General features: G+C 40.8%; 1 protein-coding gene across 1 annotated transcript in view; it reads left to right on the top strand.

Annotated features, from left to right (window-relative positions):
* Nucleotides 1–23,038, top strand: part of CUBN (cubilin) — a 146,040-nt gene that overhangs the window by 4,566 nt on the left and 118,436 nt on the right. Inside the window, exons 7-22 of the mRNA XM_076331626.1 lie at nt 2,938–3,064; nt 4,512–4,680; nt 5,443–5,574; nt 6,733–6,828; nt 7,387–7,508; nt 9,153–9,339; nt 11,102–11,220; nt 12,542–12,776; nt 14,163–14,344; nt 15,132–15,294; nt 15,497–15,687; nt 19,658–19,814; nt 20,436–20,614; nt 21,114–21,276; nt 21,522–21,738; nt 22,752–22,882. Coding sequence (XP_076187741.1) covers nt 2,938–3,064; nt 4,512–4,680; nt 5,443–5,574; nt 6,733–6,828; nt 7,387–7,508; nt 9,153–9,339; nt 11,102–11,220; nt 12,542–12,776; nt 14,163–14,344; nt 15,132–15,294; nt 15,497–15,687; nt 19,658–19,814; nt 20,436–20,614; nt 21,114–21,276; nt 21,522–21,738; nt 22,752–22,882 — 2,570 coding nt within the window. The remainder of the gene's footprint in view (nt 1–2,937; nt 3,065–4,511; nt 4,681–5,442; nt 5,575–6,732; nt 6,829–7,386; nt 7,509–9,152; nt 9,340–11,101; nt 11,221–12,541; nt 12,777–14,162; nt 14,345–15,131; nt 15,295–15,496; nt 15,688–19,657; nt 19,815–20,435; nt 20,615–21,113; nt 21,277–21,521; nt 21,739–22,751; nt 22,883–23,038) is intronic.

Below are 23,038 nucleotides of genomic sequence, written 5' to 3'. Positions count from 1 at the left end.
AGGAGAAATGCTGTCTGCTGCTGGCTGCCCAGGAGGGTGCCTGGGCTGCCTGTGTGCCGGCCACCATAGGCACGAGGTCCCTGGAGCATATCCTTCTCTGGCTATGCCCAGCTCCTTAGGAAACATGCTCTTGTTTACAGGGCAAGCCAGCCTGAATGTTCTGTCTTATTTTCCAAAATGTCAAATAATCTGGTAAATAAATAACTTTCAGATATAATACAAAGCTATCCCTGTGCAATGGGAACAAGCAGGCTGGAGAGCATGCCACAGCTTTCTGCAAAGCATTTTGTCTCCTGCTTCAGCATGAAAATCTTAGCCCCCACAAATATTTGCTTGGCGTAACACTGGTTTATAGTGCTTTGTCAGTTCTTGGAAGAATCTCACACAAGGGAAGTTCTCCTGCAGTGCTCCTCACACTTCAGCATTAACACAGAGCCTGCTGAGGTGTCACTGGTATGTGATGCTTCCTGTCAGCTTTTCTTTGATTTTAAAGGATGTTTCTAGCTTGCCTGCAGCTGTCCCCAACACAGGCATTTGTCAAGGAAACAGCACACAAAGCAGCCAGCCTTTACTTGTTGTTTCTTACTGTGCTCAGAGATGTGTACAGGTGTGTGACTAAATTAAGGTTTGAGAGGACAAACCCTCTTCCTTTCTCGCAAGTGTTGTCATTGTGTTAATACAATCATGATTCCTGTAAGCTTCTTCCCCAATGTAATTCTTGCCCTTCTTGGTACTTGCTGAATCAGTGCTTCCTGAAATGAACTAAGACCTCTTCATAAGTCATCCAAATCTTAATATTACTGCTTTTGCATTACGCCCTCAGGATTATTGTTTAGTCCTTTCCCCAACCCCATTGTACTGTCTTCACAGTCTCCATGTACTGTCTTACTTATGTCTGAGTGGTCCCCAGATGCTAAATCCATCCCTGGGTAAAGCGTGACACGACTCTTTTCAACAACTGTGAGAACATTGCTGCTAAATTTTCTGGAACGCAGCAACCCATGTCACCCTACTCCTGCTCTGGTGTAGTTATATACACCAGCATGGACTGCGGGTGAAGAAAAGGGTTATATTTAACCTTCCGTAGCCCCCAGAGATAACACCAGGTGAAGGGCAGTACTGGATTAGGTACCGTGAAATGAAGCATTCTTCACTCCCTGTTCAGATTCTTTACCTGCATGCTTTAAGCTGTAATTCAGGAAAGCACTGAAGTATGAGGAAAAAGAGCAGGTATCCAGGAAACACCTTCCTGAATCAGGACCTTAATGGGATATTGCATCAGTTGGATGAAAGGCTGTGAGAGTGCCCAAGACTATCAGACTTTTGTGTCAGAACCAAAATAACGGGGGCTTCATCACAACATGCCGTCAGCGATGGGAGAGAACCAGGGCAGTGCCGAGCAGCAGCGCATCGCAATTTGGCTGAAGATCCTTGCAGTGTGACCCACCTCTTGAAGCTGTTCTCTGAGCAACTTCAGATGGGTAGCAGATTAATCTTTGCCAGACTAGGCAGGAGACAGTGCCATTGTCCTCCTCCTTTGGAGCCGGTCAGGTTGCCTTGCTGTGTCCTTTGGAGTCAAACATGAAGCTCTGCATGTACTTTGAACATACAAAGGTGACCTGTTGCCTCTGTGCTTGCCCAGCTTAAGCTACTGCACTGGCGAGATGGTGTTGGTCTATCTGCTGTCTCTTACAATAATGAACATGCTGTCTTACAGTACCGGAGACTGCAGTTAAGCATTAAGCTGTTGTGGGTTTTTTAAGCCTAAGTTCATGTGGGTTGCTTGTCCTGGGTGCAGCGTTTAGTTACCTGCAATTGGCTTATCAAACTGCTATTTCAACTGAGCATGTGACACCGTGGCAGGGACAGTAGCAGCTTATTAATAAATTGCTCCAAGGTCCAGATCAGTTGCACTGGAATACCCTGATTCAAATTCTGCAGATAAATGCTTTTGCAGAGTGTTTTTCGTTAGCCAGCTTAAAAGCAATCCAAGAAGGGTGTGTACCTGCCATATGTCTCTGTGAGGAGCAGACATCAGCAGACATCGCAGCATATAACTTGCATCCAAATAAGTGTCTCTGCCATTTTAATACAAAGCTAGTGAACTGATAGGAGGCTTTCTGTAGGTTTAGGTCCCTTTCAGTTGTATTTCAGAGCCTCAGATTTGGTCTATGTGGAAATAGAGGGACAGAGAAAAGGGAAACGTTACCCGATGGCTTAGAAATTCCCCATTTCAGTTCCACCTCGTATGTACAGTGCTGTGACTAAGGTGTGCCCTATAGATAACAATGTGATGCAGCTGGCAGCCTGCAAGCCAGATCCCCCCTGTAGAATGCCTCCCTTCAGCCCACTACTTTGTTCTTCCCACCCCATCAGCCCCAAATGCCTCCTCCTGCCCACCACACTTGCTTGAAAGCTGGGCTGCTGCTGAGACAGCAGCTGCCACATGTTAAGGTGTGGGTGTGAAGGTACCCCGCTCTCTGGGACAGGCCAGACATGGCATTTCTGTGTATTGCTAGAGGTAGGGTTTTAGGCACTTGGCATCAAACGAGGGTCATAAACTGAAACACAAAGTTTAGGTGCTCTCTGACTGAAGTGGGGATTTCCAGGCTCATATTCCGTTGAAGTCTCATGTTAGACATTTCTTTTTTTCTGGATTTGTGCTTATGAATGTAACAAAAGGCTGCGGATTCTCCCATAGGGTCAGACAGTCATGGATATGCACAAGTCCCACATGATTCTTGAGTCTCTGCTGAACAGGAGCCTTGCCTCTGTGCATGATTATTAATAGGATTGTCAGTATAGTTAAATAGATGAATTTCATAAGGAACACCACATAAATAAGAGTGGGGAATGATCTCTTACTATGGCAATATGTGATCTTTAACAGCTATATAAAGACAACATTTTGATTTTTCTGTCTGCTTTCACCATTAGCTGCTCCTGTACTCCAGAAACCTATGGGCCTCGCTGTGCCTTGAAGTTTGATGACTGCCAGGGAGGATCTGAGACACTCTGTGGGCATGGCATCTGCATAGATGCAGACAGGGATCAGCCCAACAAGGTAAGGAACAATGTAGAAGTCTCATTATGCAGCACAGCATGAATAAGCAACAAATAATGTTGAGCACTACAAAACTGTGTAGTGCACACTGCTGCTGAAAAACAGCAAGAAATGCCATTGTACAACATAACCTAACCTCTCTGTTGTCCCAACGACAGCAGAAAGAATTGAAAATGCCTTGTGTCTTGTTAGAGGTGCTTGTCACAGTATCAGATCTACTACTACATCCATAGGGAGCTTGGGAATATTCTCTGAATAAGTCAAAGTCTTATTTGAAGCATAATATTACTGTTCATTATTTGGGGAGTTCTAAGTTGCTGGAATATTTTATTACTGAAATGATTAAGAAAGACAAACATCATGAATCTTGTTTCTCCTGGGAAAAGGCATACCTGTGGAACATTATCATCAGTGGCCTGGGAGCCACCAGGGCTGCATAGCGGCTGGGTGGCTGCTGCTCATCTTTGGTGCTCCTCACTGTCAGCTGGACCTGACTCCAGGCCCAAGCTCTCCAAGTGTCTGCACTGGGTGGATGCTAGCATACACTTGAACGGTCTTCTGGAGCAAGCCAGCTCATTCTTTTTGGGAGAGAATCTGGGTACAGGGTGTTCACTCCAAAGGGACATATGGAACATGCCAGCTTTGGCTCTTTCCACTCAGAGCAGCCCTCCAAAACTACCCTGCCGAGCCTGTGCTCCTTAACACTCCTATACACCCATGCACCAGTCCAGACACACCACATATTCTTCCTGCTATGCTATAAAATAATTTCTTTGCTCAATTTCTAAAAGTTTTCACAACTCATCACTTGTTTTCTGCCCATTTTTTGTGGAGAAAGCTTTTCAAAAGGGTTCAGTGTTGGCTTAACGGTGTCTGCTCCTGTGACAGTCAACAATAAAGCTCCCATTAGCTTTAATTGGACCAAAGCTAGATAAATGCTGAAATGTGGCCATTAGTAAAGTTTGCTAGAGAGAAAACTGTTTTCCTCAAAGAAAACATAGATTTGCAATTTAATGTCAGCACTGCACATTGCACAGATTACTGAACGGTTTGCTTAAAAGAAAACAGCCAAGCTGATTTCAGGTTGCTTTCACTGATGTGTTGACCCTGGTTACAAAGCAAGTTGATGACTTTTAGTTATGCTTATGTACAGGTCATAACTGCTGTTCATTTTCTCTGGGAGCTTTGGGGTAAATTACAGGTTTCTTTTATGAATGTAATGAATGAGCCTGTTGTTGCTTCCATAATCTAAATAGGTGAATTCAGAGGAAGAAATAGACTGAGAAAACTACCAAAGCAACTTATAAAACAGAACATGCAAACCATGTAATGCTCTGAAAGCTTTCTTGCTATAGATTAAAAGACATTTTATAAAATGAACTCCTCCTGCCCTTTTCTTGACTGTTCTAACCATCTTAAATATGTAATGTGATGTTTGCTCTGGCAGCCCAAGTACCGCTGTGTCTGTGACACTGGCTGGATGTCCCCTCCTGGCAGCCCTGCCTGCAGTGCTGATATAGATGAATGCAGCCTCCCTAATCGTCCGTGTTCACAGAATCCACTTGTGCAGTGCCACAACACACCAGGCTCCTACTCGTGTGGTCCCTGCCCCACAGGTATCACGTCCTTCCACGCTCTCAGGTGTGGGGGGTGGCAGTAGGTAGTACTGGCTGTATGTCATAAGTACAGACGCAGGATCCAGATGAGAGTAACTCTATGAAATGCTTTGGTCTGTATTCTAGAGAATAAATGCCTGCAGGTTATGTCTTATCTAGGTAACGCAGGCAGTGGAGTCTAACGCATGATTTATCCCATCCTAAACTGAGCATCTAAATAGGTCTGATGTATCCTCATGTCCATAGGTACCTTCATATCCATCATGTCCTATTACCTTCATGTAACAGGTCTGAGGTACTTTCATATCCTTATGCTCACTGCCCTAAGGCAATATAAAAATCTAATTGTCCCCTCAAGCTGTATAACCTGTGATACCTCTTCCTGAGTTGGGTAGGTGGTATGTACAGGAGAAGTATTTGAAGTATTTAAACAGAGTTATGATAAAGCTTTGCTGCAAATTGTGCATGTGTGCATTAGACCAGAACTGCCTCCTCTTTAGGTTAAAGTGTGTTTGATTCTGGAATATCCAGAATACAGTTAGAATAAAATGTTCTTGCATACACATATGCACCCTGTTGTGTTTGTAACCTATTTTGCAGACCAGTATTAATTTTCATCAGTTATGAGAGGGACAGGTCTTCTCTTGTGTTAATGAAGTGAAATTCAAAAGTCTTTTTGCTCTATGAAAAGATCTGGTCAAAGAAGAAAATGAAAAGACCAGGCATTTTCTATTTTAATGTCTCTCCTGTGCTTCTTTTTAGGCTGGCAAGGAAATGGCTACAGTTGCCAAGACGTTGATGAATGTGAAAGTAATAATGGAGGCTGCTCAACAGCACCGATGGTTCAATGTATCAACACAATGGGATCCTTCCACTGTGGGCTCTGTCCACCAGGTAAAATCGATTTTTTTGTTGATAAAACTATGGAAAGGGTTAAAAGATGAAGATTCAACACATTTGAGCCTGTTTTATGGTCGACTTAAGAAGCTGAAGATTGGTTTTATATAAAGAAGTATCACATACACAAAGCAATACTGTAATACAGAATGCGGAGTCCAAGTATATTCAAACTGCTTCAGCTATTAGTGAACATCTTGTAGAGTATGTCTCTAATGATGGTCCTGAAATGTGTTTCTCTTGTACTAGCTAGCCCTTTCCAGTGTTAGAGCCTTGATTTGACAATGTACTTCTTTTATAAGATCATTAATGGGAAACAAGGATTGCATAATTATGATAGTAATCTCATTGTCTGTATTAATTGAAAGAGTATCCTGTGTGCCATAAATCAGCTGTATTGTCTGTCTTAAAAAAAGGCTTGATAATTGTCACGCTCTGAATGCTGTCTAAGAAGGCAGTGTTTCCATTGCAGTACAGGTCAAGCAGTGGAAGTCGTGACTTATGTCTTTATATGTGGTTTATGATTTAAAATGCTTTATGAAATGCATGCTACCAATACTAGAAATACTAGCAGGAAAAAGCGCTACTAATTGACTTTTCAGTTACTATTTAAATGGCAATAGACTGCAGGTAGTGAAAGCTCTCAGTTACTGAGTGCTGAAGGGCTATCACCATGCTGGAAACATGGCCTCAGACAAGTTTTGATGTGGTGCAATGGACCTCAGCTCTGGCCGTGCAGAGTCATGCTGCAGTGCTTTGGTCCTGCTGAGCCTCCCGAGAGGAGGCGGATGTTGTGTTTGAGACCCAAGGGCAGCTCTGGCGTGCAGCGGAAAGCCTGGAGGTGGTCGGGGCTAGCTGGGTGCAGATGCATAGGGAGGGCAGCGCATGGTGGCTATATTTGCCTAGCACTAATATACCTTTTTTATAAAATCATGGGAGGATTTAGTTACAATCAGAATCCGTCCCTGCAATGTAGGAACCACAATAAATATGCCAGGTTTTACTTCAGCGGCTATCTCAACTTCTTCTTTTTAACTGCAGAAGACTATGATTTTACACCATAAGTTAGTCTTTTTCTCACCAGGTGATTGTTTTGCTGTCGATTCTCAGAGAATGTAGTTTGTTACAGACTAACTGAGATATACCTCTGAACAGGTTATGAGGGAGACGGACAAACATGTACCCAGGTTGATATCTGCTCAATAAGTAATGGAGGATGCCATCCTTTGGCTACTTGTACCTCAGCTCCAGGTACGATGCTCTCTTAAGGACTGTAAGTAATACCGGTGTGAATCTCAAGAAGGGTTTGGTTAGGCTGAATCCACTTTGTAGCAACATATTTAGATTGCAGCCCCTTCTCCACAGTCAGTTTTGCCTCAACCAAAGGAGTTTACAGGCAGGTTAGCTAAAGCCAGCAGGCCTTTCCACAACACTGACAGAAATAGATTTAGGCTCCACCAAAGAGAAGATTTCATCATAAAAATGTGGAGATCTTACCATTTCTCTTTGATGCGGTTTTCCAATTTCAGCTGCTTTTACTATTATTCTTCTTGTTTCCATAAATACCCTTTGACTACTCCCACCACTTCCCACGAAGGTGACCTTGGACTCTCAGGTACCCATAGCAAAGCAACACTAGGGATCTTTCCATGGTCAAGCTGGACACTGACCAGGGAAGGTATCAAAAGATCAAATAAGTTAGAATTATATAAAGGATCTGCTTCAAAATGTCAAGGACCTTTACTGTCATTGGTATTGTCATTGTAACAAGGACCGAATTACTTTCTGTATCTTGTCTCATCTCCCAAGGGCCAATGCCGTTTTGTTCCTGCACATCTGGGTACACTGGAAGTGGATATGGGCCGAATGGGTGCTCTCCTCTAAATGGTATCTGTCAGCTGCAAAACCCTTGTGCAAATGGGCAGTGCTTGGTAAGTGCTGGGGTCCTCGCAGCTAGTGGCAGCGTCATGTAGTTATAACCAGTAACAACAGGGAGACTGGTCAGACTGAAAGCTGAGTGCAGACATACTAAAGGTAATGACCTTTAGTAGACCTGGGGATTTTGATAGTTCTGTTGTGGAGGATATTTATGATTATGATTTTGGAGAAATGTTCACAAATGGTAAATTTGTTGTTCCAGTAGAGTCCGATCCCATTTGTCCACACTGATCTGTGGATATCCTCCTTTTGATGATCCTGGGAGGCAGGGCGGAAATGGGACATATGATATGGACTTGGTAGTGTTAACAGTTGGATTCGATGATCTTAAGGGTCTTTTCCAACCTAAATGTTTCTATGATTCTATGATATGTTACCTTTCCCTTTTCCCATTTTCTGTGTGAAAGGAGATGGTTCCCTCACCTCCACTCCACCCCTTACCAGCATTCCTCGCTCTCTCTTCTGTAGGTACCTATTGTCTTTTCACTCAGATATTTAAAGGGCCTTTTGTGCCCAGATCTGATCTACTTTTTCTGACTATTTAGAAACTATTTATTTTAGTCAGTCTATTAAAAGATATGGCATCTTCCCCTAAATATACAACTGTAGGCAATCATGGCTACAAACTACTACATAAAGATAATAACACAGTCAGGTACTTCAGTAATGGGACTACAGAAGCATCTAATAAAATAGAGGAACAGCACAGCTTTATTTGGCCAGCGTAATGACAGATGGAATGTAATGTTAATTAAATATCAGGCAACGCAGATCAGAAAACACCTTTTCGCCTTCTAAAGCAGCATTCGGAGCCCTAAATACACATCAAAATCCTCTTCCATCATACTGAAAATGTCTGTTCAGGACACAGAGGACATGAACAGAGAATGCAAAGGGAAACAGAAAATATAGCACATTGATTGTATGTCATCAAAGATGGGATTGTTATCACGTACCTTGGAATACCATGTTCTGCTTTACCTGTAAAAATCCTGTCTATAAAACAAGAAATATAAGGAAAGAGGACATACGAAATTAAAACAGTTAGAGATATGGAAGGACTTGATTATAAGGAGAAGTAGTAAAGGTTGAGACAAAAGAAATGGAAAAGAGACATACAGAATAAGGAATAATACTGAGAAGGCAATGAAATTGTTCCTATTTAACAACCCTCAGGGCAAAAATGAAAATTAACAGTCCACATAACTGCAGTGCAGACTTCCCAGAGAACAGGCTTGAGAGAAATGATTTATAAACCACTGTTATCGTGACTTGCTATTTATAAGGTTTAGGTAATACGATTGACTTGTTTCTAGGGTGATCATTTCAGAGCCAAGCAAAGAGTTTTCTGAATGGCTAAATGAATACGGATTTTGACTATGTAGAAAGTAATTTGAAAGAGCCCTGCAAAGAAATAACTTAATAGAAAAAACAAAGAGCTAGATAATCTGATTAGGCGTTAGGTTTATTTTGGTATTCACCAGTGACCATCAAGGCCATTAAATTCCAAAGGTTTTATTTCTTTCCTGTGGTATCTCCACATAAATAAGTGTAAATATCAGTCTTTCTGCCAACTACATTGGTTCCTTTAGGTGATCCATGCTCATTAAATTTATTGCATTTTCTTATACCTGCAGGCAATGATCTCTGGATATTTCTGCCTGTGTAATGCGGGCTGGACAGGCCCTAATTGTACAGAGAACATTGACGAATGCATTAGCAACCCATGCCAGAATGGGGGGAGCTGCACTGATGGGGTCAACGGCTACTCCTGCGAGTGCACCAGTGCCTGGACAGGACCACAGTGCCAGACTGCCCAGCAAGGTACGGCCAGGACCTCCTCCCCAGGAGAAATGGGCCACCAGGCTTCAGCAAGTAGATGCTTGGTCTATATGATTAATATGTGAATAAGAACCAAGTTATGATGGGAAAAACGAGCCCTCTCCTCGGTGGATTACAGGTCCCAATCCAAAGTCCCTTGAAGTCAGTTTTCCATGAGTTTTGTTTATAGCTGCTTTGTTTAGCAGTAGGAGCGTAACAGTGAAGTTGATCTGCAGGCCCACTGGCCTTGACTAGGTGCCAGACATCCTAAAATCAGATCTCTGTTCCTGAGAAAGTGGTCTGGTAAGCTGGTTGGGAAAGAGGATCCGATATAAAGAGAACAGATTTACGAGAGAATATATTAATGTTTCTCTTTTGTGCATACTATTTCATTTGTTGTGAAGCTGAGAGGTCCTGATATTTTCAGTCAAGACAAAAAGCCAGAAAAGGTTTTCAAACAGAAATTTAATGAAATAAATGTTATCCAGGAAAATGGGGGACTCTGAGTTTTACAGAGTGACTGCAAGTTCCTGCCTTTAACATTTCTTCTTAATATAACTTTTTCTGTTTGGGATTTTTTTGCCATTAATTTTAATTAAACAAGGTCAGGATAGCATTCCAGTGAGCGTCCCTGTAGCAACCATCTGTCAGATGGCTCATATTTATTGCAGGTTGCTGTGAAGAAAGCAGATTAACTTTTCACAGTATACAGAATGTAAAACTTTCACTGAGCCCCTGTGAAATCTCCTCTATTTTAGAGCTACTTCAGGCTTTTTCCTATTTTCCTTAAATATCTAACCAGTAATGTTTTATTACTAAGCACATGTGGGAAAAAAAATGATTTTTAACCATTCATAATAGAAGGGATAGAAAACCAGTTTTTATCCAGTGAGAAATTATAATGTATCAACTTCTGTTTTAGTTCCTAATCAAGGGAAATATAATACATTTTATGACGTGATAATTCTGAACCTGGTTGAGAAATAGTGAGATGTTTTAGATGGACACTTCAACCAAAATTATATTCTTTTTACCACTCCTTGAAACAAAATACTTCAGTTTGCTGAGAATTGAATATTTCTTTAGGATCAGTTCAATGTTAAACTACAGCTGCTTGTTGTACACTATAGCTATATGTGCATTGTATTTTGGGTGCTTTATGGACATATTTTTCTGTAGTTGTTTGGGATTCCCAGTTCACAGCTCCCATTCATTGAATGGCTCAGTGAGAGAAGAGACCACGGTATATCATGAGAGGTATTATCAGGCCTAGAAATCTGACCAAAAAGAATACATGGGACAATAAAACATCTGAAGGATAACTTCTATGACACACCACTACTGAGGAAGACAATTTTATATCATGTTAGCTTCAAAATGTTATTTTATTGTAGGTGAAAAATTTAAAGATTCAATCTGGAGGTAGTCTTCTGGAAAAAAACTTTTTTTTTTTTTAAAACTTTTTTATGTTTTACGGGCATTTTCCTGAGACAGAATCAACATCTTTTGGCAGTATCCACATATTCCAGCTGAAAATCTTTGTTCTTTTTCCAGGAACTACTTGTCCCTCAAGGAGTAATTTTGCTCATTTTTTGCGATGTCATTCCACTTGAGAGGAAAACCTGACGAGTCTTTTGTAGAAGTATCTTTCATCTTTGTTTTAAATGTTTAGGAAGCCAAAGCTATGCAAGAAAGTTAGGTTTTGTTTAAGTCTGTATAGTGATAGCAGAAATTAATCTCTCGAATTTTCTCTGTCTTTCTGCAGTTTGTGGAGGATATCTCTCAGGCTCCAGGGGGACTTTCAGTTACCCTAACAACCCAAACAGCCAGTGGTACAACAGTGGGGTCAGCTGCGCTTGGGTTATTCAAACTGATCCTAACAAGGTAAAACAGAGTTCAGGTTAAAGAAACCCTCACTCTGCAGGACCCCTCAGCTCATCAGAGCAATCATGACCATCTTCATGCCACATATTCCAATATTGTGATCCAATCCCCTCAGAATAAATAGTTCTTAAAAAATAATAAGTTTCAGATCCTTACAAGCCTTTAGGCTCCTTAGCCTAAGAATTTGCCCGGGTTACGTTTTCAAGGTTTTTCCTATGCAGCTGAGGGGTAGAATTTATTTATCTACCACCAGCTAGAGAAAGCGCTTGTCTTACATTGCTTTAGAATGTGATTTGTGAATAGCTGCATGAGAAAAGCTCTGCTCTGATGGGCTCCACAGTTGGTTCGTGAGCTAAGTAACCCCAGAACAATTTCATGTTTCCGATTTCTGAGCAGCAGAAATGTGGAATTGTGAATGCATATTGTCAATGGCTTTGTGTAATAACAGCATTTGAATTTTTTTAAGGATTAATTTTAAATGTTGCACTCAAATGCATATTCTGATTCTGATCCACAACTAACAATTCCACTTGTGTTATAACTAACAACTACAAAATATGTTACTTCACACTTTAGCATGGGACTTCTTACTTGGGATCTAAATATTTGATCTATTTTTGTCATTTCATGGAATGAATTAGGTAGTTTTATAAACCAGTGGTTGCTAGTGGTTTATACAGCATTATATATATGTATGTGACATATCCTCAGCTTTAAGCCTGAGAGCCACTATTGTCTTAGCAGAGCTATATTAAAGCCCATCAGTGAGGAATCTGAACATACATAAAGCTGTGTATGTCACTAAGTATCTAGAGTGGGCTTATGAGACACTGATTTTGTACGTGCAAAAAAAGATAATTTCATTTTTTTAACTCCCATAACAATACTTTCAACCATAGCAAGGATGAGAAATGTTAATTATCTGATGAGAAAACTGCCATGGGAAACCTGGAATAAAGTATTTTATGCTGTATTTCAAGCCTTTCACATGGCTTGAAATACATACATACATATATTTCACATATGTAACAGACACAGGCAAATGGTCTCAATTATTAGTTTATAGAAATAATGCTCCTTCAAGACAACTTCCCTGTCCAAATTCTTTCCTATCTATCTTCTCTCTTTTGTTTTGACCCTTAAGATTCTGTAATATCTTCTTCTGTCCTGGAACTTTTCAGGAAATGGCATAATGGCTCCAAAGCTCGTAGATTCTCACAGTTGCATGAACACATATATCTGCTCTATACAGAGTTACTGCATAAACAGTGTCTCAGCAGATGGAGAAAAGGATATTTCTTGTTTTGTTACATCCTGTTAGATTCTGCGTATTATTTTCTCATTCTTCCAACTGGAGGCAAGTAATGAGTGTAACTCTGACTTCCTTCAAATCCATGATGGGCCTTCAGCGTCAATGCACATGCTGGGAAAATACTGCGGCTCCTCACCTCCTGCAGAGCTTTTCAGTTCCCACAACTCCCTGTATTTTTGGTTCTACTCAAACCACACCATTACAGCTGGAGGTTTTACTGTTCAGTGGGAATCTCGGGTTCCTGGTAAGTTTGATGAAATGTGAAGTAATTCAGCATCTTCATGGCTTTGGATGAAAACAAATGACTTATTTCCTTTGATTAGGAAACATTAGGAGCAGTAGGACAGTATTTTACTAGGGAGTGAGGCTGAAATGTAGACATATAAGTCACTTTAAAATATTTAAACTCCAACTCTAGGCCTCTGCATGAATAACTTTCTGCTGTTTTTTAAGGCTGTTTTATACCTCCTGTGGGAATCCCTCAAAAAGCATGTGTTCCTGGAGATGCCGTTCTTCTGATTGATTAGTTCTCTCTTCTCACAGAAGTATCTAGTACTTTGAGCAAGCAAGTTACCTTTTTTTTGCCACTGACAATTTACAAGAGTCTAAAGAGTTTGTACCATGCTTTCCAAACATGATAGATTGTTGGGAATTTGATTTTAAATTATGTGTGAGCTTTTTGGTATGATTTGCTGTACATTTCTGCCTGCATTCTTGGTAATGCCACTTGCATGATTCTTCCAGGAGGCCTGGCAGTGCATTTCTAGAGATAAAATCCAAATCATCTTGTGCAACATCAAACTCACTTCAATGTTCTGTGTATTGTTGAGAAACAAAATTGTGCATTGGGTTGTGTCTTGAAAGAACCATAGAGTAAAAAAAGTATAGAAAATTCAGGGGGGGAACGGTTTCTTTATTTCCAGAAATATTTATTGAAATGCTTTTAATGTGATTTTTGGTGGTTTTTTTCTTTCAGTTGACATCATTAGATAGATAATTACTAATTGACAAATATGGATACTGAAAAGTGAAAACAGATTTTTTTTGGGGAAAAAAAACAAAAAAAGCAAAGAGGGAGAGAGGTATAGGTAGAGGTATAGAGAGGTGACTAAACTAGCTATTCCTCAGGTACAACACACAAGTTACCCCTACCATTGCCAACTGTTACACTGAGAGGTGTAACAGTTTTATTACAGATATATATACAGGTATATAAAACAGCCTTCCCTGTAATTAACTTTTTTTTTTAATGAAAACAGTCTTGTGCTAGGATAAAACATGGAGACTATTTACAAAGTACCGAATTTCAGATTAATTTTGTAAATTCAATCCAAAACACAGTGCTTTTGATCATTCTCCTAAAGATATTTCCATCATAACTGGGAAAGACTCTTTCTTTTACTGTGCAAATCAGGAAATATTTGGAGTTCTGCTTTTGTAATTGAGTTGCAGAATTAATTGTAAAATTTAAAGAAAGAAGTAACTTGTTGGTTTGTTTGCCTTGATCTTTGTTTTTGAATTTATTCTGGATCCCAAAGTGGTACCTAGTTTTGACACTACAGGAGAATTCATCTTCTGACCTGACATGTGGTGTTAAAGACTGTGTTCTTCCATGTTTCTTTTCTGTTAGAATGTGGTGGTGAGCTGACGGGTACTTACGGCTCGATAAGCTCTCCAGGATACCCCGGTAACTATCCTGTAAACAGAGACTGTTTCTGGACCATCTCCACCAGTCCTGGCCTCCTCATCACATTTGCTTTTGGCACGCTAAGCCTAGAACACCATGAAAACTGCAGTTATGACCATTTAGAGGTAAAGTGTAATTGTGGATTATGACAACATTTTATGGCTATGTTACTGCAAAACAAGATATTTCAAAACTTTTTGTACATACAGAAAGGGACTGTTTGAAAATTAAATCCTGGGTTGAAATGTTCATTTATACTTACTTATTCCAGCCATCAATGCACAATCAGATACAGGCAGTATAACAGAAAGGGGATGAGATCCTGCTCCACTGAAGTCAGTGGAAGTCTTGCGACTAAAGAGGATGGGATTCAGGCCAAATACCTGGTGGGAAGCTTTCACTTTCTTACAAAGTTCAGTCTCTGAACTCCTTGTCAACCCACAGAGAATTAATCAGCCTAAGGTAAACTATTAGGGAAAGGAATTTAAGATTAATAGATTCATATTATAGTACAGCCCATGACTTGATGTGTGAGCTTAGGGCTTTTTCTCAAGTGCAAAGTAATGGTTACAGAATTCACCAATACCCAGTCATGGAAATGAGAAGCTGGTTTGGAATAGCGTGTTCTCCAAAATTGTGCAATGCAGAGCATGATTTCAGGAAAACAGTTCAACAGTAGATCTCCTGATACTCTCCCTTTCACAAAACCCTTGATGACTCTCCTAGGAGCACCATCACAGCTATGCTGGTGGGTCTGTTTCTTGGTTCCTGTGTGTTTGGAGGAAACTTCCTATGAGCTTTCCCTCCACCCACCGTCTACAATATCTCCTGGGGCCCCCAAGATAATTTTAAGAGTGTTGGTACTGTTTACAGTTGGCACACATCTAAACACTGATCTATCATTCTGTCTAGATTCGAGATGGTCTTCTTCCACAAGACCCTGTCCTTGTTAAATACTGTAGCACTGGATCTCCACCCCCACTCCAAACCACTGGTCCATATGCATGGATTCACTTTCACTCTGATGACTTAGTTACTGATAAAGGCTTCCACATTCTCTATACAACATCTCCTGGTAAGTAAAATTCAGCATTAAAAGTTGATCTGTGACATTCCCAAGATATAGCCAACAACACACGAATGGATGTAATTAATACTTGCTATTTAATAATACAGAAATCTTCTTTGATTTGCAGCCGTTGTACAAAGGCAGCCTAAACTGAAAGAGTTACCATAATTATGAATATCTCAATTGATATCTTTTTTTCTTAATATAGCAGATCCAAGTTGTGGAGGAAATTACACGGATAGTGAAGGGGTTATCACATCCCCTTTCTGGCCTAACCCTTATATCAACAACCGACAATGTATCTACATTATCAGACAGCCAGAGGATGAAAAAATACACCTCAACTTCACCCATATGGAGCTGGAGAGTCACACTGGCTGTTCATCAAGTTATATTGAGGTGACTTCTCTTAATCAGTTGATATGAAAGGTTGATTAATGCGTGTACAAAACCATGCTGCATAATTTCTGTCCCAAGGGCCGCTGCAGAAATAGGTGTTAATCAAAGGACTAAGTATACCGGTTTATTAGGGTCCAAAAGTCACAGGGGCTAAAAGAGCAGGACTGTACATTTGGAATGAAGCAAAGATAAGAGAACAAGAAAATCTGTCTAGCTTAACACTAATTCTTAATCGGTTGTACATAATTAAGGTGGAGTTTGGACCTTTGGTAAATGCATGTCAAATGCAAGAAAAATAGAAATAATGCCATTGCCACTATGCAGCATTTTCTGGAGTCATGGTGTTATACGGAAAATCTTGTTCTGGCACAAAAAGGAAGCACACCATATATATATTTATATATACATACATATGTACATATATACATATGTAAAGCCAGGAGTTTATTGTTAGCATAACTGAAATCTTACAAGTCTAATTCAAGAATTGTTTTTACTCTAAATAAAATTATTATAGAAAAAATAATAGTACAGTTAGAATGTTTCTATATGGAAAATGTAATAATACAATAGTAATGTTGATACTAACTGAGATCCACTTGAGGTGATTTTTATGTTTGCTTTTACACCTAGCTCTCTCTTCATTGGTCTGCAGCTTCATGTTACATCTGAATTTACCACTACAGTGTGCCTTTTAAGTACACTAGATACCATTTCTTAATTTTTTTTTTTGTTATCCCTAAACGCAGTTTCGTCCAGCTCCAGGTCTACATTTCTTTAACTGACCGCGGGTGAGGTTTGGCATGGTGCTGTGCAGGCCGGGGGCTCCTGGGGGCCGTGGGGGCTCCCCGGAGGGGCAGAGCCTCACAGTCAGGGCCTGTCCCACTGCCCTGGCCAGGGAGCAGGGCAGCCCTAGGCATCGGACACCTCCCTGGGGACAGGGATGGGCCAAGGTCAGGCTGGGACATGGACCTGCGGGTGGGCTCAGCACAGCCCATGGCCAGGCAGGGCAGGGCTGTAGGGAGCTGGAGACTAGCCCTGCTGTAGTGTTGCTGGGGCAGGGACTCACGGCCCTGGGGGGCTGACATGGGGTCCTGGGCCATGGGCAGGGTGTGGGGGCCCCAGGGGAAGCAAGGCTGGGCCAGTGAGTCCTGGTGGTGCTATCAGGGCCTGACAAGCTCTTTATGTTGGTGGACTGTGCCCCTTCTCCTGTCACCCCGTCCCTGTTCTCCTCTGCGCCGCGCCCCGACTTGCCACGTCTCAAGTCGTCTGCTGTCGTACCCGGCCTGTATTTCTCCATACAGTCATAAATAACTCATCCTACATGGAATGACTGCTGGGTACTGCTGTCTGTATAAAACTGTGGCTGTACTGCACAGAGGTAAACAGAAATAAAACAAACTGGGCACAGACACCCGGTTGATTAGTGAAGGTGCCACCACAGCTGAAGCAGGTAGGAGCAAGCCCTGCGGCCCCAGCACAGAGCTGGGTCCTGTGCTGCCGGCTACGCAGTTACATGGCAGTGGGGTTTGGTTTTGTGCTTAATCGCTTCTTGACTAAGCAAGGAACAGGGCCCTGTGAGCTCCATGCAGTTAATCTGTTTTTAAAAGATGTTATTGTGCTGACATAGTTCCCTTCCCTCCTCCTCTAATTCAGAGACTTTGGTTGGAATGAAGTGTAATTAATTTCTGAAATGAGAGGGGAAGTGTGTTTAATGAAAACAGACAGCTTTTGTTTGTTTGGCCTGGTACTCCTTTTGCCTAATTGCTGGCAGAACAGCAGTTAAATTCACAGCAGCCAGAGAAACAAAACCATTTCTGTTGAACGCAATCAGTTTGTATTAGTTCAGCAAGGCATTTACCTCGCTGTTTGCTGATCAGTCACAAGCTGTTCAGTTTCCCTGTGTTTCTGTCCTCCTCTTCTTCCTGCCCTCTCACTCGGTGGCTCAGCCCAGTGTAGAGAAAAAGGACCAACATTTTTCTGACCAGGACAGTCGGTACGACTAAAGCACTGTGCTCTTTTATCAAGGCCTGATTTTCCACATATGCTTTTCCAAAATACTGTTTCACTGGGTTTTATAATGAAGTTCAGCTAGGGAGATAGCTTTTGGGTGTTTAAGTTACTTTAAAAGTCACCCTCCGACAATTGTTTTGTCACTTTGAAAAGGTTCAGATTATTCCCATCCCTGGCGATACCAGGAAATCTGCAGAGTTTCCACAGGCACCAGACACAGCTTGCAGGCACTTGCTCAGGGAGGGTGTTTAGTCTTTTACTAAGGAAGGAACAGCCTGGGACCAGGGATCTGCAATAAGAAACTAGAGACAATAAAACTTATTTAAGAAAGACTGTGACATGGTGCTGTAGAGGTAAGGTGTTAGCCAAGACAGCTCCTTTTCCATGCCATCCTTTTAACTGGCCATAGGAGACATTACTCACATGGTTTAGAGAACCTGTTATTTTTATCACTACTCACTGGGCTTTATAAACCAAAAATGTAAGGCAAATCAGCTCAAGAAAAAATGTAAACTCCTGTGAAATATAGTTCTGGAAACTTCCACTGCTGTCCAAAGATTTTCTAAATATTCCGGCACAAATTCTGATCTCAGTTGCTCCGCTGTAAATCCAGAATAATTCTGTCACCTTAAACTCAAGTTCCAGGGAAATTAAAAATATCTGTTAGTGAGAAAGCCATCTCACCAGCTTGAGATTGCCAAAGCTGGGCAAGCAGGCCAGCCACTGCCTGCTCACCAAGGCACCGACAAGGGTTCCCTGCCTTCTCTCCCAGTCCGTGGAGGAATACAGCTGAGGAGGAAAGAAGAGGTCATGAGAGGGGACCTGAAAGCTGGATGTCCCTGGCTTTGCCAATGATTTCACTGGCATGATTTTTTGGGGTCGACAGCATACAGGTGCATTTAAAAGCAGCTCCAGCTACATGAGCTACCACCACTTTTACAGCAGAAAAGAGCTGTTTTGTTTTCAGGAGAATCTGTGGGAGAAAAATTGCATTTTTTGCCTAGGCAAATAGCAGAGGACCTGTTTTTTGGACTTTAGCTTGTTGGCTGCCCTCTTGGAATGAGGTGGGCACCTCAGAGGGTGTTCAGAGCTCCTTGGCTTATACCAGTGCTCTGCCTGGTCCCCTGGATGCACCTATTCTTACTCATGGACTGTGGGTTCAGGGCCTGAAGTTTGGAGGTGCAAATACCTCTTTCCCTTCTAGTCCCCTTGATAATCAGGATTTATAATCAACTTCTGGGAAAACACATAAGATACATTTCTCCCTTGATTAGCAAATTGATTGAGGTCAGTAGAGTGGCAGTACAGAAGGTAAAAGCTGGAAGTGATTCCCTGATGTAGCTTCATTGTCATTATCATGCATTGGACCCTTCAGATAAAGTAATGGAAAGACGTCAGTATACCTTTTTACTGCTTTAGGGACTCAGAGTTGCATCTCCTGTTAGTGAGCTGTCTGGCTGCACTGATGTATGGGTGTGATGGGACATGTGCTTGTTCTGGAGAATTGCCATTGAAAAATCACTAGAAGCTTCATGGCCAGAGCAAGAAAATCACAAATACCCCTTTTTTTCCCCAGCAGATTTTAGTCCTGGCAAAAATTTCATAGCTATTACTGGTGAGCACCTTACCTGTCTCTTTCATACTAAAGGTGCCAGTTTTGGAAGCATAAGCCCAGATTGTACTAAAGCTGTGGTTCACAGAGATCTGTTTCATCCTAACGTCCTGTGACAGTAGCATGTGTGTGTGTCTTCTGTGCTGATCATCTGATCCTTTGAGCTCTCTTAAATCACGTGCTTGTGCCAATTACTGTGATGGCTCTTTGCCCCTCTTGTAAATAAGTGAAATAGTTACTCCTTTTGTTATTTAGCAGCTCTTGTGAGATTATAATTTTATCCGGATATCAGATCCCAACGCTTTTATGATCTGATGTTTTTCTTTTTTTCTTTCTGATGACTAGGTTCGAGATGGTGACAGTGAGATGTCTCCTCTTATTAGCAAATTCTGTCATAGTACACTCATGTCTCCAATCACTTCTACCAGCAACAGTCTCTGGATCACATTCAAGTCTGATGCCTCTGTGCAAAGGGCTAGCTTCAGGGCAATTTATCAAGTTGGTAAGAGGAACTGGTGACTTGCACAGTGAACTGATCTGTAATTTGGACACTTTCAGTCATTTCCGTGCTATATTATTCATATAATGGGTGTAAGACAAACTTCAGAAGAAAGAAAAAAATAGAGTCAATTTATTTATTTATTGCTACTTTTAGAAATGCTAAGGTGATGTCTGCAGTAGGTCTGTTGTAGGCACTCCTAGCATGTTTGCAAATGCACACCTCATTGCTTCTATTAATGATAAATCACTTACTGCTAACATACCAAAGATGATATAGCTATAATTCTGCCTAAATCTTTTTACTTTCATTTTTCCTATCTTTTAGTTCTTAATCACCAACAAATCTATCTGTGTCTGTGAAACAAATAAGTCAAATCCATTAGTTTTCATGGGCACAGTTAGATTGGTCTTCTGTATATACAAGTTTGTGCTATAGTTAGAGCAATATGTTCTTTTAAATACGTTCTTAATACTACTTGGATGATCAGTAGTAGATGCTGTAAGAAAATAGGTGTTTAGGGGTGGTTATCTTCTAATTTCATAGTGATATTTGATGGACATCACATTATACATTCCTTGAAACCATTAGTCACAAGTACTGATTCTTGGTGTCTCTTGGCAGCCTGTGGAGGCTCCTTGTCTGGAGCAGGCACTATCCATTCACCTTACTACCCCAGGATGTCCCCTCACCCAAAAACCTGTGAATGGATCATCTCCCAGCCAGCTAGCAAAGTGGTGATTCTTAACTTTATCGACTTTGACATTCGAAATACAACCACTTGTGACTCTGACTACATTGAGGTAAAGAATAATACACATATCCTATGAATAGTAGATAGATTCTTATCTGTATGTTCCTTCTCATACTCATCTCCGCCAGAGCAGAACTGCTTGACAGGCAAGCACTTCTTACAAAAGTTATAAAAGCTTTTCCAGGTTCATAATGGGATCCCAAACCTTTTCTTGGTTCTCCAAAGATGATATGACCATTTTGATAATCAGAGACGAGTATCAGGTGTCTTTAAATAGACAGACCTGGTTTTGGAGGTTTATGTGCCACTTACTGTTGTGGGTGTCAGATCCCAGCTTTTCTCCATCTGACATGCTTTGGGTGGGAGAGTGCTTCTCTGGCAGTCATAAGGTTGCATTGTATGTGTCTGTAGTAGAAACCATGCTGAAGAAAGGGTAGGGTTTGACTTACTACGGACCTCTTTTATGCGGTTCTTATGAATTCATTTATGCTTACAACTTTAATATAATAGAAATTTGTATGGGATATTTTGAATACACTGTTCTTCAGGTCAGAGATGGCAACAACACAGACTCTCCCCTTTTGAAGAATTACTGTGGTACAGCTGTACCATCTAGAGTGCAGTCTACATGGAACAATCTCTATATCAAATTCAGAGCTTCCTCTCTTACCAACCTTGGCTTCAGAGCTGAGTACTGGCCATTAGATACAGGTAAGGATTTTTTTGTTGTTTTCTGTGTAGAGTGTTGGGACTTTCCAGATTTTCCTGTACATTGAAAACAGTTGGCCATCAAGTTTTATGATGGTGTAATGGGAGATAAATTCTGAATCAGTTACTATGTAGTATGCATCGAAGAAAAAAAAGACTATGAAATTTCAGAAAGAAAAGTAACCAATTTTATTTGCCTAACTTTTTAATAAATATATCATTTAACCTGATGTTTTAAATCTCTACAGTATGTGGAGAGACTCTCACTGGACCAGAAGGAACCATTACAAGTCCTGGTCACCCAGATGTCTACCCACATGGTATTAACTGTACCTGGATTATCAACATTCAACCCGGCTACCTTATCCGCCTGACATTCACTTCATTTAACTTGGCATTTGATTATAATTGCAGAAAGGATTATCTTGAAATATATGACAACAGCACTGTGCAAAAATTGGGAAGGTGAATATGTCCATTAGCCTACAGAGCTGAATTACTGTAGAGTGAGGACTGTTCTATAGGTTTCGACATCCAATTTTCTTCCTTAAACTTTGTGTATAGATTAATTTCTCTGCATTACAGAAACAATAGCAGCAATTTCACTGCCTAGGATAGTAAAGGCAGCTTGCTTTCTTTGAATATGGAATGAGAACCACATTTAATAAATATTATACTGGGAGAAACTAACTTGCGTCAAGAGGACAGCTTTTTTAAGGACAGGTTTCAATAGCTGGCATTTTCCAGCTCCATTAACATTTTGATTTGTGGGAAATAAGTTCAAAAACATTAATATGCCCCAGAAAAGATGTGCTTTGAAACACTTGCAGAAGTGAAAGAAAGATTACTTAAAAGATTGTGCATTTGGATCTCAGCAAAAACTAAACCAAAGTCTACTTTTTATATGATTTTGTTTTCACTTTCTCCTGATATGTGATTTTATTTTAGAGAAGAATCTTTTCTTTTTTTCCCCTTCACCAATTGGGGTATACACAGGGTTTTTTTGCCATCCTAGAATTCAAGAACATCTGAACTACTTGGGAACAGTATCCAGCTGCAGCTACAGACTGTAAAGTAGTTGGCTGACATGACAGTGTTTTGGAAAATATGGAGCAAATGACTCTCATATTATAATGGAGAGCATTTTGCAACCTTAGTCTTCGGCCAGCCACTCTGAGCCCTACAAAAGAGCAGAATATATTATAGGTACATCACAGAATAATTTCAATAAGAATTTGACAACTTGATGACCATTTTCTCCTCTGACTTCGCCACACAAGTTAGATTTGTACCTTTATACACGTAGTGTGCTATTTAGTCCCATGATGCAGGGTATATGCCTGGGATCTGTATCATCCAAAGGAGAGATTTGTGTATGTGTAGCTGTTCGAACTTCTCAGGAAAGCTGAATCCTCTTCCAGTAATACAGACATTTCATAAAGTACTGCCATTCAATTTGGGGCATCTTTTTGCTGCAGGTACTGTGGAAGATCAATTCCACCATCTCTCACTAGTGGTGGCAACATGATGATGTTGTACTTCGTGACTGATCACAGCATTGCATCTGAGGGCTTCTCAACTCATTATATCTCCCTGGATGCATCAAAAGGTAATATGTCAGTCTGATAATTATGCAAATTAAATGTTTTCAGCTGTCACTGTAAATAACCACTACAAGAAACAGAAACATTATTTTCTGTGTTAACAGAAGACTGCCTGGTGCCTCTTCTACCCCTTCTTGTTTATCCTGCTTTATTCACAAGCT

The sequence above is a fragment of the Aptenodytes patagonicus genome, chromosome 2 (assembly GCF_965638725.1).
Source record: "Aptenodytes patagonicus chromosome 2, bAptPat1.pri.cur, whole genome shotgun sequence".
In the NCBI taxonomy this organism is placed as follows: Eukaryota; Metazoa; Chordata; class Aves; order Sphenisciformes; family Spheniscidae; genus Aptenodytes; species Aptenodytes patagonicus.
This window is presented reverse-complemented; position numbering and strand designations above follow the sequence as displayed.